Source organism: Elephantulus edwardii, unplaced genomic scaffold, assembly GCF_000299155.1.
Source record: "Elephantulus edwardii isolate Elephantulus edwardi_28Jun2011 unplaced genomic scaffold, EleEdw1.0 scaffold00014, whole genome shotgun sequence".
Lineage (NCBI taxonomy): Eukaryota > Metazoa > Chordata > Mammalia > Macroscelidea > Macroscelididae > Elephantulus > Elephantulus edwardii.
The window spans coordinates 29505058-29521855 of NW_006399764.1; the positions used below are offsets into that span (position 1 = coordinate 29505058).

Consider the following 16798-nt stretch of genomic DNA (forward strand, 5'->3'; position numbering starts at 1 on the left):
AGGCACAGGATAGGACAGGGCTCAGATCTGTCAGGCACAGGATTGGACAGGGCTCAGATCTGTCTTGTTCATAGGCTGCTCTAAGTCATACTGTTTGGCACCAAACAACAACCAACCCATGGCCACCAGGACTCCCTCCTATTTCAAAGAAACCAGTGACACTAATTTCAATTCTTGTTTCTGGTAGCTGCTTTCTAGGACTCTGACATCCTGATGCATAACAGAACAAAATAATGCACTGAACCTGTTGTTGCCGTTGTTGCTTGCCGTCAAGTTAAGCACAAGTCCATAGCAACCCTCTGAACAAAAGGCCTACTGTATTAAAAATATTACAATCTCTAGTTCAAGTTAGTTTCATTGTGTCTGGGGTCTTGAAGGCATGTAAGGAAGCCATCTCAGGCACAACTAGCTGGTCTCTACTTGCCTGGAGCAAGAGGAAGAATAAGAGGAAGGTATGGGCAACTGCTGCCTTTGCCAGGAGGACGGAAACACCAGACAGCACCTAGCTAGCTAGCTACCACTATCAAACATTTTGATCAAAGATACTATACAACAATCCTGATCAAAAGCGGGGGGGGGGGCGGGGAATGAAGAACTGAATTTCAATTTCTTGCGGAATCCAGACTTCTGGATCCATGGAGGCTGGATGAATCCCTGAAACTACTTCCTTGAGGTAATCTCTAAACCTTAAACTAAACTTCTCCTGAAGTCGTATTAAAACTGAACAAAAGTCCAGCTTACCTAGCAAAAAAAACCCAACCAAACAAACCAAGAAACAAACAAAAACCCAAACCAAGACAAACCCTCTGCCTTGAACGCTGTGCTCGTTTCAAAACTGTATGGGATCAAGTGACAACAGCACCTTGGAAGATGAGGTAAGAACCTTGGCAGACAGTCCTGTTCATGTCCGTGGGAGAGGACAGCTGGGAACAGGAGGGTGACATGGTCCCACGAAGCAGGGGATGTCACCCAAGCCACTGAACTGCCACAGAGAAACTGCTGAACTGGAAGATCACGGGAGCCCCCTATGGTTGCTTTCCAACTCAGAGCACCTTGATGTCGCAGAACTGAGCTGCCCAGAGGGTGTCCCAGCCACCACCTTCACGAGAGCCAACGGCCGGCTCCTTTCTCCACTGCAGCCACTGGTCAGTTTGAACCATCCTCCTAGACAGGTCAGCAGTCCAGTGCTTTAACCACTGGGCCGCCAGGGCTCCTCAGGACCACTCGCAATGCACCACCGACAAGAACTGAATCTGTTCTGTGGTAGGAAATCTAATTGGGGAGGTTAAGAGAGATTTCTGGAGAAAGAACAGTCCACATGCACAAAACCTCTTCTCAGTGGGTAAACTGTACAGCCTGGCCTCAGAATTTGTAGGAAAATCCACGACTGAGTGTTGCTGCAGGGACATCCAAGATGAAGAAAAACAACAGAGCATCCACAGTGTTCTAAAAGGCTGGGCTTAGCACCTCCTTTACTCCCACTCGAGCTCTTGGTCACCAGCGGCTTTAAAAAGTGAGGGAGGAGACTGGACATCTTCCTCCGTGGAGCTGCGGGTGGATTTGAACTCCCAGAGCAGCATCTCCTCCCTCCTGCCGACATCCCCAGGGCGTAATCACTACAGGTCTGTCAGCCGCAGGGGTCCTCGTGGTCAAACACGCGGCTGCGTGTGTCAGGGGCCATCACGTCAGCTCTGGCTCACGGCGATAGCCTCAGTCGGACAGGACAAACCTTGGTCAGTCCACCTCCTCCGGGGACCGTCCACGTCTTTGAGCACGATGCCCTTCTCCAGGGACTGGTCTCTCCAGGTAACACGCCCAGGTCTCAGCATCCTGGCCTACACAGGGCATGCCGGCTGCCCTTCTACAGGATGGAAAGGTCTTCTTCCCTTGTGGCTAGGATGAGGTTTCAGGGGTGCTGCTGGGCTAAGACAAGCCCGGGAGGAGGTGAAAAGTCTGTTGATCCATCAATGAAACCTTCCAGGTCACAGCAGTAAGATCTGTAGGTGATGGGAAGCAGGGGAAGTGCAGGGCTGGGCAGCGCCTCGTTCTGCTGCGTTTGGGGTCTCCAGACGTCAGGGCCACTCAGGAACAGCAAATGACAGTGCTTTAATAAGTGAGCCAGCATCACAATTGTCACAAAGGCCGGCACAGGAGCTTCCATTTCAAACCCGGTGGTGCTGTCCCTCACAGGCTGCACTGAGAACCCGAAGCTAAGTAGGCGTCATGAGTGGTTCTGCTGCACATGCGGCTCTGAAGGAGAAGAAGGCCAGTCCCGGGGCCCAAGGAGGGTCACTGTGCTGGTACTGACTCAGCGAGCTGAGCTGGACAAGCGTCCTCCTGACGGGATCGCTACAGCAGTTGTTGGTGGTGCTGACAGCGGGCTTCACCTCACAGCAATTCAGGTACAACCCAACAAAGCTCTGCCCACGGCCTGTCGTTACTGATGGGGGCCCGCCGTTAAAAATGGGGGCCTGCTGGCATCCACCATGTGTTCCCGATGGGGGCCTGCATTTCCCGATAGGGGCCGGCCGTTCCCAATGGGGGTTCGCCATTCCCGATGGGGGCCTGCCGGCGTCCACCGTGCATTCCCGATGGGGGCCTGCCGACGTCCACTGTGAGTTCCCGATGGAGGCCCAGCATTTCCGATGGGGGCCTGCCAGTGTCCACTGTGCGTGCAGGTGCCCTCTACCAAGGCGTTCATCCTGCACCACCCCGTCAGTCTTCTGCTGTGATCCACAGGGTTTCTGATCGCTGATTTTCAGGAGATCGCCAGGCCTTTCCTCCTAGTTTATCTTCATCGAGAGGCTCCGCTGCAGCCAGTCACAGGTGACCCTGCCAGTATTGGAAGTCCTGGGGACACAGCCTCCAGCATCACACAAGCCACCACAATTCAGGGCGGAGTGTGTTCTCTTAGCAGGAGGGATAGAATCGGGGGTTCAAACAGAAGCTGGGTGCCATTCTTCCTGTCTCCCCTTTCCTACGGTTCTCCACACAGCTTCACTGCTGCCATCAGGTACCGTCAAGCCAATTTCAACTCCAGGCCAGGTACACAGAGCAAACCTGCTCGACAGGGCTTCAAAACTGTGACCGTTGAGGAACAGACCACCAGGCCTGGCTTCTAAACTACCAGCTTTTCAGCTGACAGCTGAGCATCTGCTGAACTGTTAAAATTCTCCCAAAAAAAACCCAAAAACTTCCAAATAAACCAAAACAAAACTCAAACTCATTGCCAAAGAGTGGGAGCTGACTCCTAGCTGACCCTCATTGGGTTTCACACGGGAGGCAAATGTCCATCTTTTTCCTGCGCAATCTCGCTGGCTTTGACCTCCCTGAGAGGTGCTGGCCTGGAGTTAGGAGCGTGAATCCCTACAGACCGGGACACCAGTGCGAGGACTCCGTGGTTACAGTCAACCCGCACTACTATGCTCTGGCAGGGTTGTGAGTTGAGCAAGGGACTGCTAACCCAAAGTTCATTGGTTCAAACCTCAGCTGCACAGGAGAAAGACAGTAATCTGCTTCCGGCAAGACTGACAGCCTTGAAAATCCAACGGGGTCTTTCTACTCTGTCCTGGAGACTCAGAACAGGTCAGAACAGAGATTGCTTTAAAATGCAAGATCACAGATGTCCCTCCACAGGCCGCATACTTTAGTAGCATGGGGTCTACACACACAAAAGAACTGGATTGGCAATCTCGTCTACACTCAACTCTAACACACTGCCTGTCAAACACTCTCTGAAAGGAGTAAGTCCCAACAGTGGACACGTGGGAAGGTGAGGCAGACACATGCCCATAACTGTTCAAAGCCTGAAATGAGGACTCAATTAATGTTGTTGTTGTTGTTGATTGCCGTGGAGTTGAGCACAACTCACAGAGACCCTATAAACAAAAGGCCCGAAGGCCCTCTACACCTGAAGCCCCTCTACAACTATCGACCTTTATCAAAGTTCAGAGAGTTTCCGAGGCAAGTTAAGAAGTGGATGCCACTCCTGCTTCCAAATCTGTCATAGTATGTTACTGGTTGAGTCTCCTGCGATGCATAGTGACCCTATGTACTGACAGCTCTGAACCCTTCCCTGTCCTGAGCCAGTCTCACTATTCTGACACACCAACACAATGAAAAAAAAAATTTACCTTAAATTCTATAAGAAAGAAACGGGAATAATTTTAAAGAAGGTTGCTTCACAGAATGAATTAAGATCACCGAATCCCACCTCGAATTTGATTAAACGGAGCTTGGAGGATGTGCTAGGACTACGCCCCAGAGCTGACAGGGGCACGCGCAGCATCGCCCTCCAAACAGCGTGGTGGTAACTCGGGGGGGCTGCCCCTCGGTACCTGCTGGGCTTTGGGTACGTTATGACGACCAGAGGTAAAACAGAATCTACATATCTAAGTAACTTATTTTTTCAAATGTATTTCTTTTTGTGATTTTAACCTAAGTCTATAGAAAGGGTGGGTTTTTAGTCTTTCATTGTTGCGTATTTTCCTCCCTCCCTCTTTCTTCCCCCTCCCCCGTGGACTCTGCAATGCACCTCTTGGGAAAGAATGTATGAAACACGGTTTGAATGAAGAATAATGTGAAATACAATGTATACACACTTTGTAAGCAAACCAAAATAAAATACAAAATAATGTATTTTAACATTATCTTTTGCTAAAAACAAACAAAAAAAAAGGGAGCTCTAAGGGGCATAGTCCCTAGGAAGCAGCTGCCAGTCCAAGGCCCGCCTCCCTGGGTTTGAATCCACCCGCTGCTCCTTGGAGAAACAGGGGCAATCTCTTCCAGCTTTATTCACAGCTCTGGAAACGCACTGGAGGGTCAGCTATGAGTCGGCTCAAACCCCCACTGCAATCACTTAAACAACAAACAAACAAAACCACCAGCCAAACAAAAATACAAGAAGAGGCTGCCTGCCAATCTCCAACTGCTGTGGGTTAAGATGTGCATGTCTATCCTGTTCTTTTCAAGTTTTCTGTTCATGCAAAAGCACTGAGAAACGCCAGGCTTCCCTCCCCACTCTTCTTGGGCCATTATCTCCTCCATTTCACCTTGCCTCGGAGAAAAGCAATAACTTCCCTCCTTTTAATAATCTTGAACATGGGTGTGCCAATTTCATAGGAGTTTTCTCTTCACAGGCAGGCATGCAAACCTTAAATATCTCACACCTGCCCTTGAAAGCCTTTTCCATCCAAGGGCTAAAAATAAACAACGTTATCATTGGGACCATAAGGTGTGCAATGCCTTATTTACCAGAGGAAATGGTCTTGCTTCTCTACCAAGCCCCTCAAATAAGCTAAGAGGTTGCTAGGTCATAAAGGCTGGTGGCTTCCTGGTCAATACCACACCTCCGTACGTGTGTGTCGATAACGGCACCCTGTGATCAGGTTTTCAAGATACAGGCTATTGCTCAGCCTAATTCTCTTTAGATCATTACACTGACTCAGACAGCTCAACACTAAACACTCCCCAAACCAGCGCTGCAACTTCTGTTAAGGAGGAAAAAGACCCCAAACGTGAAATCTGAGAGCATCACTCAAGGTCCTCTCTGCATGTCCCAGTAATGAAACCCCACCCCCAAATGCTACAGAAATTAAGATCTTCTTAACAACGATTAAGTTTGAATGAACAAGTGCACCACTCTCTCCAAATGGACAAAATTCACAGGTTATCTGTTCACACTGGAGCCCACCTTCCCACTGAGTCCTGGAGATCCAAGGATAAACAACGAATTGTCCTTAAGCTGAAGGAGGGAGCCACGTGTGGAGCAAAAAGTCAAACGCCCTAAAAGAACGTCCTCAATGGTGGGGGTGCATCGATTCTGGAGGCTTAGTGGGAAGAAGTTGCACTGCCAACCCAAAGGTAGGCAGTTTGAATCCAACCGCTGCTCTGGGGAGAAAGATGGGCAATTGTTCCCTGTGGTTTACAGCCTGTGAAAAGCCGCTGGAGGGTCAGCTGAGTCGGTTCTGACTTGACAGCACACAACAACAACACAATAAAACATTTTTAAAATAACCTAGGGACAGACTCCTTTATACAAGGAGTATCAAGACTTAAACAATGAAAACGACTAAACAAAGCTGAGAGGAGATTATAAAAGATCTACGTAAACGAGAAGATATACGGACGTGTGTCTGTCTATCTGTCTATCTGTCTGTCCATTCGTCTGTCTCCGGAGCTCTTGTGCCCTAGGGGTAAGGAGCTGTGCCTCCATCCCAAAGGCAGGCAGTGTGAATCCACCAGCTACTCTGCACAAGAAAGATGGGCAGTCTCCTCCTACGTGATTTATAGTCTCTGAAAACCTGCTCAAGGGTCAGCTATGAGTTGGTCCCAACTTGATGGTACGTAGTAGCAACAAAGCTTTGAAGAGACTGACGCCAATCACGCCACGTTCTAGGGCAGGTCCAGCAAGCTCTCGGCTTCAGAAACACTGGCTGAAGCTCACCCACACGTCCTGCAGAGTCTAAAGGAAATCAGCATCAGCTCTGTGGACACACCTGACCAAGGAGTGGAAGAGGTAAGTCTGGATCTTCTTAACCAGGAATGGGTGCGTCTGACTCTTCTTGTTGTTTTGGGCGGCTGTCGGACATGGTCAAGAGTCTGTCGGTCACTGGCTTATATGTGAACAGACATGGTCAAGAGTCTGTCAGTCACTGGCTTATACGTGAATAGCAAAATTCAGGTCCAAGTCCAGAAGGTAATTCTGAATCCGCGTCTCTAAATTCTCGCAGTGAAATCTTCCCCAATGGAGCGATCACACTCACAGCCACTCACTGCTGGGAAGTTGTGACCGTCTCCTAACTGACCCTCCAGCCGGTCTGCAGTGTATAATGAGAGGAGATTGTCCCTCTTTCTCCCATGAAGCAACTGGTAGTCTTCAACTGCCAGAGAGTGGTCACCCTTGGGTTACAAGCGACGCTGCCCACTCACAAGATCGCCAGCACTCCAGTGATACAGAGATAAGAGTAATAAAATACACCCAATTACACAAGTGTATATAGAGAGAGCAATCAATGTGCTTGGCTGCTAAATGAGAGGCTGGTGGTTCAAGGCCACTGAGGGGCAGCTCTGAAGAAAGGCCTGGCCATCTACTTCCCAAAAATTCAGCCACAAAACCCCATGGAGCACAGCTCCACTAGAACACATGCAGGGTCACAGCAAGCTGGGAGGGAGCACTGACCATTGGTTTCATGGATACACAGACCAACCCCAAACGGGTGCTGGAGTGAGGCTGACGGCAACGCCGCAGGACAGAGCCGTGCTAATGAGGTTTCCAAGGCCGTGGTTCTTTACAGAAGCAGAGCACCCCACCTTCTCCCACAGAGCAGTGGGTGGGTTTAAACCACAGACCTTAGGGTTGGCAGCCAAGTGCTCTGAACACAGCACCAGCACGGCTTTATCCGAGGCTACACCTAAGTCCTAACTCTTGAATCAGAACAGATACCCTGATGCGTCAGTTAGCACTAGAAGAGCCATGTCCCTTGCTTGTCAAAATGACCACACCGTGGTCCTGAGAATGGGCTCCAGGGCATCAGAAAAGGCCTTCAACAGTGGACGGAGGAGACAGGAGCTCGGGGAGGCGGAAGGTGCAGAGGCGCATCGCCCTGCTGGGGCCATCCACCTGCAGTGACCGCTGATCCCACTGCTGGGAGCAGCCTCCCTGCGTGTGATACAGTTCCACACGGGACACAGCCGGCTCATGTCACCGTCACGTCTATACCGCGACTGAGAGGCAGACCAGGACTAGTCTATTCCTGGCCCTGTCACGTGTGAGATGTGTCAAACCAAAGATAGGAAGTTCACTCTGTGGGTCCCGGTCTCCCGGCCACTCACACTGGGTAACACCGTTCCCCACCCTTCCTCCTGTGTCAGTCTATGTGGCTGGGATGCCGGGGAGACAGGCCGCTAGTATTTCAAACACCGGCAGGGTCATCCAGGGGGGACAGGCTGCAGAGGGGCTTCCAGACTAAGACAGACTGGGCAGAAGGTAGGTGCCAATGAGTCGACTCTAAGTCATAGTGACCCTGGCCGGAGCTCCCGTCAGCATGTCTGATACACTGGTGCCCACTGTGACAGTCACAATTTGCAATTTACAGTTACAATCCATTTTGTTGAGGGTCTTCCTCTCTTTCTCTGACCCTCCTCTTTTCCCAGCGTGACATCTTTTTCCAAAGTCTGGTTCCTCCTGGAGACATGTCCAAAGCGTGTGGGATAACGTTTTTATCATATTACCCTCGCCTCCCTGGATGCACTTCTCCTAAGACAGGCTTGTTAGTTCTTTGGGCAGCCCAGGAGACAGTCAGCAGCCCTCCACTTCCACAACTCAAGAGCATCAAGTCTTCTGTCATCCTTAGTCACTGTCCAACTTTCACATGTATAGGAAGTAATAGAAAAGACTATGGCTGCAACCACTGTGGAAGGCTGAATGGCACTTTCTCAAAAAGTTGCAAATATAAATACCATTTAACCCTGCAATTCCACTACTGGGAATTTACTCTAAAGAATCCACAACCACCACCCAAGCAGATATATGCACACCCATGTTTACTGCGGCTTTGTTCACAATAGCAAAGAGCTGGAAACAACCTAAGTGCCCATCAACAAACGAATGAATAGAGAAGCTTTGATATATTCACACAATGAAATACTATGCTGCCTTGAAAAACAAGGAACTCATGAAATATTATGCAAAATGGGTGACCCTGGAAGACATTATGCTGAGTGAAATATCTCAGTCACAAAAGGACAAATATTGCACAGGGTCATTGTTGTAAAGCAGGACTGACACTGGGGTTGAGGGAAGACAGAGAAGAAGGGAGGAATGATGTATACTGCATTGAAACAGATGAGGGAGTGAACTGTTTAAAAGGGATATATGATTGGGTATTATTCTCATGACAGGAGTCCAGAATGAAGGCTGCACAGTGGAGTGGACTTGAGGGGAGGGATTGCATAACAATAAAAGAATTTTTCTTTTACTTTTCAAGGAGAAGAGTGAATTGGGGTGAAGGGGTGGGCAGGGAGAAAAGTGCAACAATGAATGATTAGAAACCCTAAGTCTCTGTACTCTTTCATTAAAATTAAAAAAAAAAAAACCACAACAAAAACCCACAAGGTGGCTGGTCAGATTATCAAGGTCCTGGAAATCACTTGTTAATCTTTACCTATAAACTTTTCTTGATAAGGATGGAGGGAGATCTCTTCAGAAGAGAAAAGGCCTGCAGGATTCAACCTTTCTTACACTGAGTATCTTAGGGTTCATAATGGAAATAACCCCCAGAAAAGAAGGAGAGGTGAGGGTGTGGGAGCAGGAACAGGGGTGCAGCAGACACCAACCTTGGCTGTGTTGATCCATGGGACTCTGGGGAGGGCCCATTCCTGGGTGTGGGGGTCGCATCCCGGTCCCCTTCAAGGTCCCACAGTGGATGTCTTCCACAATCCCCTTGTCGTGCACACCATCAATGGGCTGGAGGAGGTGAAGGAACCAGGTAAGACACTCATTAAGGTACACACAGTTTCCAACAATGCACAGTTTTTAGCTGTCTCCCTACTGTGGTCAAAGGTAAAACACACCCCCTTATTACCTAGCAATCAGCCATATACTTTACACCTCACAGGTAAGAAACCACTGCCAACAGCAAACACCCACGCCTGTATATAACATAAGCAGAATTATCTGTTAGTTCAGCCAGTGGTTCCCAAAAGAAAAACAAAGCAAAGCCAGATACGCTGAGTCAGTTCAAGTCAGAGGTTCAGGTTTTATTTATCTAAACAGTTAAAACAAACAAACAAACCAACAAACCCACCATGGTTTTTTTGTAACATCAACATCTACAGATAAAAATGAAGAGTCAAAAATAGGCTATTTCTCCACACCTTTTCTTCTCTGTCTGGAAATCTGTTGTATATTGAAAGGACTCAAGTCAGAGAGAAGACTAGTTTAGATGTTTCTGATGATCTATTATTTTTCTTTTTAGTGTTCTGGGGTGTGTGTTTTTCCTCTGAAGAGGAAGGGAACAATGTGGAAAACTTAAACTTGAATTCAGAAGGTTCTGTGGCAGTTAGAAGAGAGGAACAGGCAGGGTAGGGCAGTGAATGGGGGTGAAGGCAGAGTGAGGAGAGGGCAGATGAAGCTATACCACGGAGGGAGGAAGACCAAAAACGGTTAAAAGCACAGTTGGGGGAGAAAAAAAGCGAACCCAGGCCTGGAATTGCGATAAATAGCTATTGAACTGACGTTAATCCAATCCAGAGTTGGGCAACCAAGCATGCATTTGAAAAAAGCGTCTATGCCTCCCCAAACTGGAGTAGCAATTTTCAAAAACAGCCTGGAAGGAAGATTTCCAGAAGTTTATAGAAACCAAATGACTTCCAGGCAGAAAGTATGAGTGTTTGCAGTTTTAGAGAAAAGAAAGTTAATTTCTGCAGCGTCAAAAGCCCGCATTTGAAAAGAGGGAAAATTTACCATAAAGAGAATGTTCAGAAGACGAGTAGGAAGAGGCTGGAGAGGGCGAACAGTAAGAACAGAAGGAAATCAGTGTGGCGGCCACATCTAGGCCCCAGAGAGCTGGATGTCAGAGGAGGAGAGGGGCGGTAATGAGATCTGAGCATCCAGTCAGCCTGCGGTCCAGCCCCTCGCCCAGGCGGCCAGCTGAGGGCCAGCACAAGGAAGCACAGGGCAGCAAAACGCAAAACCTGCTGAATAAGAGCAAAGGAAGGCCACAAAAGGGTAGAGGAGACCTGGCTTACTGCACTGTGTGGACTGTGAACCAAAAGGTCAGTGGTTCAAATCTACCAGCTGCTGCAGGTGATATGGCCTCCTCCTGTCAAGACGGGCAGCCTTGGAGGCCCGGTGGAGGGTAGCCATGATGTGAAACCCAGGGAAGAGCAGTGGCTGTGGTTTCTGCTGGTGGTGCAGTGGATTAAGCATTAGGATGTTAAGTGAAAAGGCTGGCGGCTGGACTCCACCAGCTGTTCCATGGGAGAGAAAGGAGGCTGGTTCCAGACGGATGAGGGCTCTGGACACCTCCGGGCATTGCTGCTCTGTGCTCTGCGGGTGCTAAGAGCTGACCTTAACCAGATGGCAGCAGAGGAGTGGGGCCCAAGAGTATGAGGCAGTGGACAAGGACACTGGACAGCAAGACAGAAGGAAGCGGATGAGACAAAACTTCCCAAAAAGCCAATGTAAAATCATTCCTTCTGAATCAATGGTAAGTTCCAGTGCTTGTTCTGTGTGCTATCAAGTCATGATCCATTCACAGTGACCCCCAGCAACAGAACAGAACACCCCATAAGGTGTCCATGGTTGTCATTTCACTGGGAGCAGATGACCAGGTCATTCCTCCACAGAGCCAGTGCAAGGATTCAAACTGCCAACCTTTCAGCTAGCATTCAAGCATTTACCCACTCAAGGTACTTCACGTTAAAAGTACCAAAAAGTCCGACTCCTGGCTGACCCTCCCACGAGTTTCTGAGGCCGTGAACGGGAGGGGCAGGGACCATCCATCTTTCTGCCTCAAGAGTCCCTGCTGGATTTGAACTGCCAGCAGCATGGCCTCCGGGATGGTGGCCTCCGGGATGGTGGCCTCCGAGGTGGTGGCCTCCGGGGTGGTGGCCTCCGGGGTGGTGGCCTCCGGGGTGGTGGCCTCCGGGGTGGGGGTGGAGGTTAGCACTCTCTGGGGCTTCAGCCGCCAGAGGTCCCATTATGCTCATAAGGGCGAGCTAAATATTCAAATTGTGCCTTTCATTCCTGAGGTCGGAGAGCCTCAACTTCTGAAATGATTATTTGAACCACGCAGGATAAGGTTCACAAGCCACAGATCAGATCTAATAAGGCTTCCAAATGGACTGAATATAAACTCAAGAAACGCTAATGACTTCAATATGTCAATAACATACTCAATATAGCCACTAAAAAACACTTCATGGAAAACAAGCTGCTCTGTTTCTGTGGATCCCAGAAATGCTGGAAATGGATTTTTACAAAGAAAGGACTTAGGGCTACTGTAGGGGTAACCATGATATATTATTAAATGAGAATGGGGAAGGATGGATTTGGTCTCTATCATTCTACGAGGAGAAAAGAAAAGAAAAATCAATCTGACCAGTATATACAAGAAACACAAGGCAGATTCTCCTTGCAGGCAAGGATGGTGGTACTTCAGGGCACAAACCTCGGTCATGCTGTCACGAGGCGTCAGTCCCTGAAAAAGGAAATTCTGCTGGGAAAGCGGAGGGTCCGAGAAAGGAAGGAAGACGGAAAGGCACCGTGTCCGTAACACGCACCTGGGCAAGACAGAGATGGTGATTCTGGACAGGGCAGCGTGCAGCCCTGCTGGTCAGTCTCTGAGTCGTAGCCGACATGCTGTCACCTAACAACAACAACGTATGCAAACGTACACGTGTTCAATCAAGCAAGAAAGAGTAAACAAAGAATCTCCAAGTTATTACTTAGGAGAGGGGAAGCCAGGACTATTTCCTAGTCCCCGCGGCGTGCAAAGAGTTAACGTACTTGGCTGCCAAGTGAAAAGTCAGAGGTTCAAGTTCACCCTTGGCTATCTCAGAAGGACAGTGTGACTATCTACTTCTGAAAAGCCAGCCGCTGAAACCCCAGGGAGCACAGGGCTCCTCTGACACATACGAAGTCACCGTGACAGTCCCGGTGTGGCCAGTGGCTTCAGCATTCTCTACCTTCCCCAATGCCACACACTGCTGTGAGCCAATGGCAATGCACAGACCTCACGGAACAGAGCACAGTTTGACCCCCTCTGGTTAGTAGCCCAGCATTTAGCCCTCCAAACCACCAGTCTACTTTGAGCACAAGCACATATTCTGCTGATTTTAGAATTCTTAACGAAAGTAGCATCTTTTAATATAGTAGAGGAAGAAAAAAAAAAAAATAACCCACCAGAACAAAACTAGGTATTTGCTTCTGAGTTCCAAAGCTTTACTTGAAAGGGACCAAAATCCAGGAGGGGCAATCTCCTCCTGTACCATCAGGTCTGATTTGACAGTTGTTGTTGTTATGTGCCGTCAAGTCGTTTGCGACTCATAGCGACCCTATCTATGTACAACAGCCCTAAACCCTGCTCTATCCTGCACCAACCGCACTGCCTCTGACACACCCATCCCGATTACCCCAGTCACCGAATCAATCCATCTCATAGAGGGTCTTCCCCTCCTGCGCCGTCCCTCCACCCTCCCAAGCATGATGTCCCTCTCCAAGGACCCGTCCCTCCTGGCAACGTGTCCAAAGTATGTCAGACGAAGCCCCAGAATCCTTGCCTCCAAGGATTTGACAGTATACACACAAAATAATAATAATAATAAACAAAACAAACAAACAAAAAAATGACCTGAAGTCCTGCATAGAAGAAGGGCTTGTGTGGGAAGCCAAATATCAAATTTAATATTAATAATAAAACAAATGCTGTGTCAGGATAGGAAGGCCAATACAATTTGAAATTCACCCTGTAGCACTAAGGCAATCCTTAAATAGGGGTAGACATTAAGGCAATCCTTAAGAATCTGCACAATTCTTAGTTTGTATTTACTGAATCCCTCCCTCCTGAGATAAGCATAAGGTAAACAATAGAGAAGAATTTGCCCTTATTTACAAAAGACTTCCCCATGAGCCTTTGTTTTTATTTACTACTCCCTTGTGATTTCCCTTTGTTTACCTCCTGATGATTCTGAATAAAAACTCAGAAACGCATAGCATAGGCGCTGCAGTTCTCCCAGCCGTTAGCCCCCTGCCTTCACGCTTTCTGGCCTGACACCCATTCCTGTGTGTCCCCCGCTCTGTCTTTTCCTTCGGTTGACAACAGGCTTGCACTTCTCTGCGGTTATTTCTATTTTAAGCTGTTCTGCTGACCTACTTGAGCCCAGAGGTGGCCCCCTTCACCCCATCTGCCTGTGATGACCACAAACCAGTGGTCACCTAGTTGATTCCCGCTCCTGGTGACCCCACGTGTGTCCAATAGTACAGCTGTGCTCCATGGGGCTTTTCATAACTGAATGTTCAGATCTAGGTCACCAGGCCTTTCTTCTGACACGTCTCTGGATGGATTAAAACCTCTGACCTTTTCATGAGTAACCAAGCACTTTAACTGTCTGCATCACTCTGGGGCAGGGGTCAGGGGCCAGGGACTAAAACCTCTATTTCTCTTAGGCTAAGGCCCTATACATTTTCCTAAGCAACAGCCACTCCAAAGCAAACTGTCAGAGGATTTTGTTACACTTGCACATTAAGAAAAAGGAAAAAACAAGGTTTACTACTGGACCAGTAAGCAACATCATGGTGCACAGAAAAGACTGAAGGTGGCAAAGATTTTACTTGGATTCACATTCAACACACACGGCAGCAGCAGTCAAGAAATCAAAGAATGTCTTGTATTGAAAAACCTGCTGCCAAGTAGCTTAACGTGCTAAAGAGTAAGGATGTCCACATAAAGACTAAGGTGCACCTGACCTAAATCATGGTAATGCATCATATCCTGCAAAAGTCAGGCAATGAACAAGAAAGCACAAAAGACTGATGCATCTGAAGTACGATATTGGCAAAGAACAACGAATAAACTGTGGAGTGTCAAATGAATAAACATATCTGTCTGGGGGAAAAAGGAAGGAGTACACACCAGAAATCTCCTTAGAAGCAAGCAAGGCTGTGACATTTCATCAGACACACTTTGAGCATGTTACTAGGAGGGGCCGGTTCTGCTAGGTGGAGATGGACGTCATGCTTACAAACACAAAGGGTCAGTGAAAAAAAAGGAAGACCCTCAATGAGGAAGGCTGAGATAGACGATGACTGAAGATGCTGATGTGCGCGCAGGGTTTTGTTGCACTGCACACCAGGTTATTACGGGTGGGGAGCCCCTGTCCAACGGCATCTACAAATGAGAATTCTCACAGGATGCTGTTCACTTACTCAAAAGGCCGCTCCGTCATCTGTGCGTGTATTGCAGAGGCATTAGGCCGGAACTAAGCCGGTAAGGTGACCCCACGGCAACCCTCGGGATCACGGAGGATTATTACAACCTCGGGCCAGAGACTAACACCTGGCCTGTGCCCGGCAACCCAGAGCTCTCTCTCCACACCAGATACACACACACCCCGGTGTGTACACAAACAAATACGCACGTGCACATACACTCACATTCCTGTATCTTTGTTTGGAAAGTCTGTTTCCCTTTTAAGCTTAGAGATCTAAAGCTGACATTTCAAGGGAAGAATAATTTTCTGTATATATTCATTAGTGGTATTGATAACTCTGGAAAGCTCTGGCAGGCACCCAAGTGGCCTCGTGGGTGACCCAAAGAGACGCAGTTTGAATCAACCAGTAATTCCATGGAATAAAGATGGGCAATCTCTTCTCATGTCATTTATCGTCCCTGAAACCCGCTGGAGGGTCAGTGATGTCCTGGCTCCAGCCTGACAGCATGAACAACAGTGGACGTTATAAATTAGCACCGAGGTGGGGAGAAGAGTGACGCCTTAATTTACTTACTCACCTGACAAAGTATCTCTCCCCCACAAATCACAGCATCTACCTGTCAGAACTCTTCATCATTTTCTTCCCCTTATCATTGCTTTAAACAAGCTGAGAGCTGACCTTCTCAACTACCTCTGTAGCAACCCAAGGCCCTAGCTTGTGCATTTTTAATAATATATGAGAAAAGATAAGGATCTAGCCTGATCCTTTCATGGGTGATATTTCAAGTTTAAAAGGGGATACGTGGTTGACCAGAAATCTTAACCACCTAGGGGTTGAACACTTAATTACTTGCTGAAAGGTTAGGGGTTTAAATTCACCCCGTGATGCCTCAGAAGAAAGACCTGGCTATCTGCATCTGAAAGCCCACAGCCCTGAAAGCCCTGTGGGTCACTACTGTGCATACATGGAGTTGCCACCAGGCACAGCAGACTTGTGGGCAGATAACCAGGATGATGGCTGAGAAAATGAAACCACAGCCTTGAAGCAGAGCCGAACCCTGGCAACGCTCCATCGGCTGTAACAATGGGGTAGGTGTGTTAGAGACAGTGAGATTGGCTCAGGATAGAGCAGGGTTCAGGGCTACTGGACACAGGGTCGCTAAGAGCCGGAGTCGACTCGATGCCACATAATAGCAACAATGCTTTCTAAGTAAGAGGGTGCCCATCTTTCTCCCAAGGAGACGCTGGTGGATTTGAACCATCAATCTTGCAGTTAGCAGCCAGGGCTACTGAGACGAGTCTTACCTTGTGCACCTGGTGCATGCCTTCCTGCGGGAAGTCCCCAGACCCCATGGTGGGCATCGCGTGAGAGACACTCGGTGGTCCTGGACTAGGTCCCATCATGCTGTGGACGGAACCCGGCGATGGGCCCGGCCCTGGGCTGGGCCCCAGGATTGGTCCAGGTGAGGGTCCGGGGCCTGGCGAAGGCCCCGGGTGGGGCATGGTGCCAGGGTCCGTGGGCGTGGACATCAACCGCTCCGGCCTGTGCCAGCCAGCCGGGTCACACTAGCCTGGAGAAGAGGGAAGACAGAGACACTTTAAACACAACGTGGTGGGGAGGATGAACCCCCTCTGTGAGGACATCAAACAGAATGGCCCCGCCCTGTGCAGATGTCTGCAAGGCATCGGCCCAGCTTTATGAAGATGACTTGCTAGGGAAAAAATCATTCTAAATGATTCCCCAGACAGATGTAAATCAGAGGAGACATGGAACGATGTCAGGAGACCCACAGCTAACACACAAGCGGCACAATAAGCAGGTTAGACGTCACATGTTGAAGCAACAGATGCCCCACTGACCACT

General features: G+C 48.8%; 1 protein-coding gene across 2 annotated transcripts in view; it reads right to left on the minus strand.

Moving 5' to 3' along the window:
• Positions 1-16464, minus strand: part of SMARCA2 (SWI/SNF related, matrix associated, actin dependent regulator of chromatin, subfamily a, member 2) — a 191004-nt gene extending 174540 nt beyond the window's left edge. For both annotated transcript variants that reach the window (XM_006881321.1, XM_006881320.1), the window contains exons 1-2: positions 16240-16464; positions 9337-9466 (exon numbers count right to left, since the gene is read on the minus strand). In XM_006881321.1, coding sequence (XP_006881383.1) covers positions 9337-9466; positions 16240-16464 — 355 coding nt within the window. The remainder of the gene's footprint in view (positions 1-9336; positions 9467-16239) is intronic.
• Between the last annotated feature and the right edge of the window lie 334 nt (positions 16465-16798).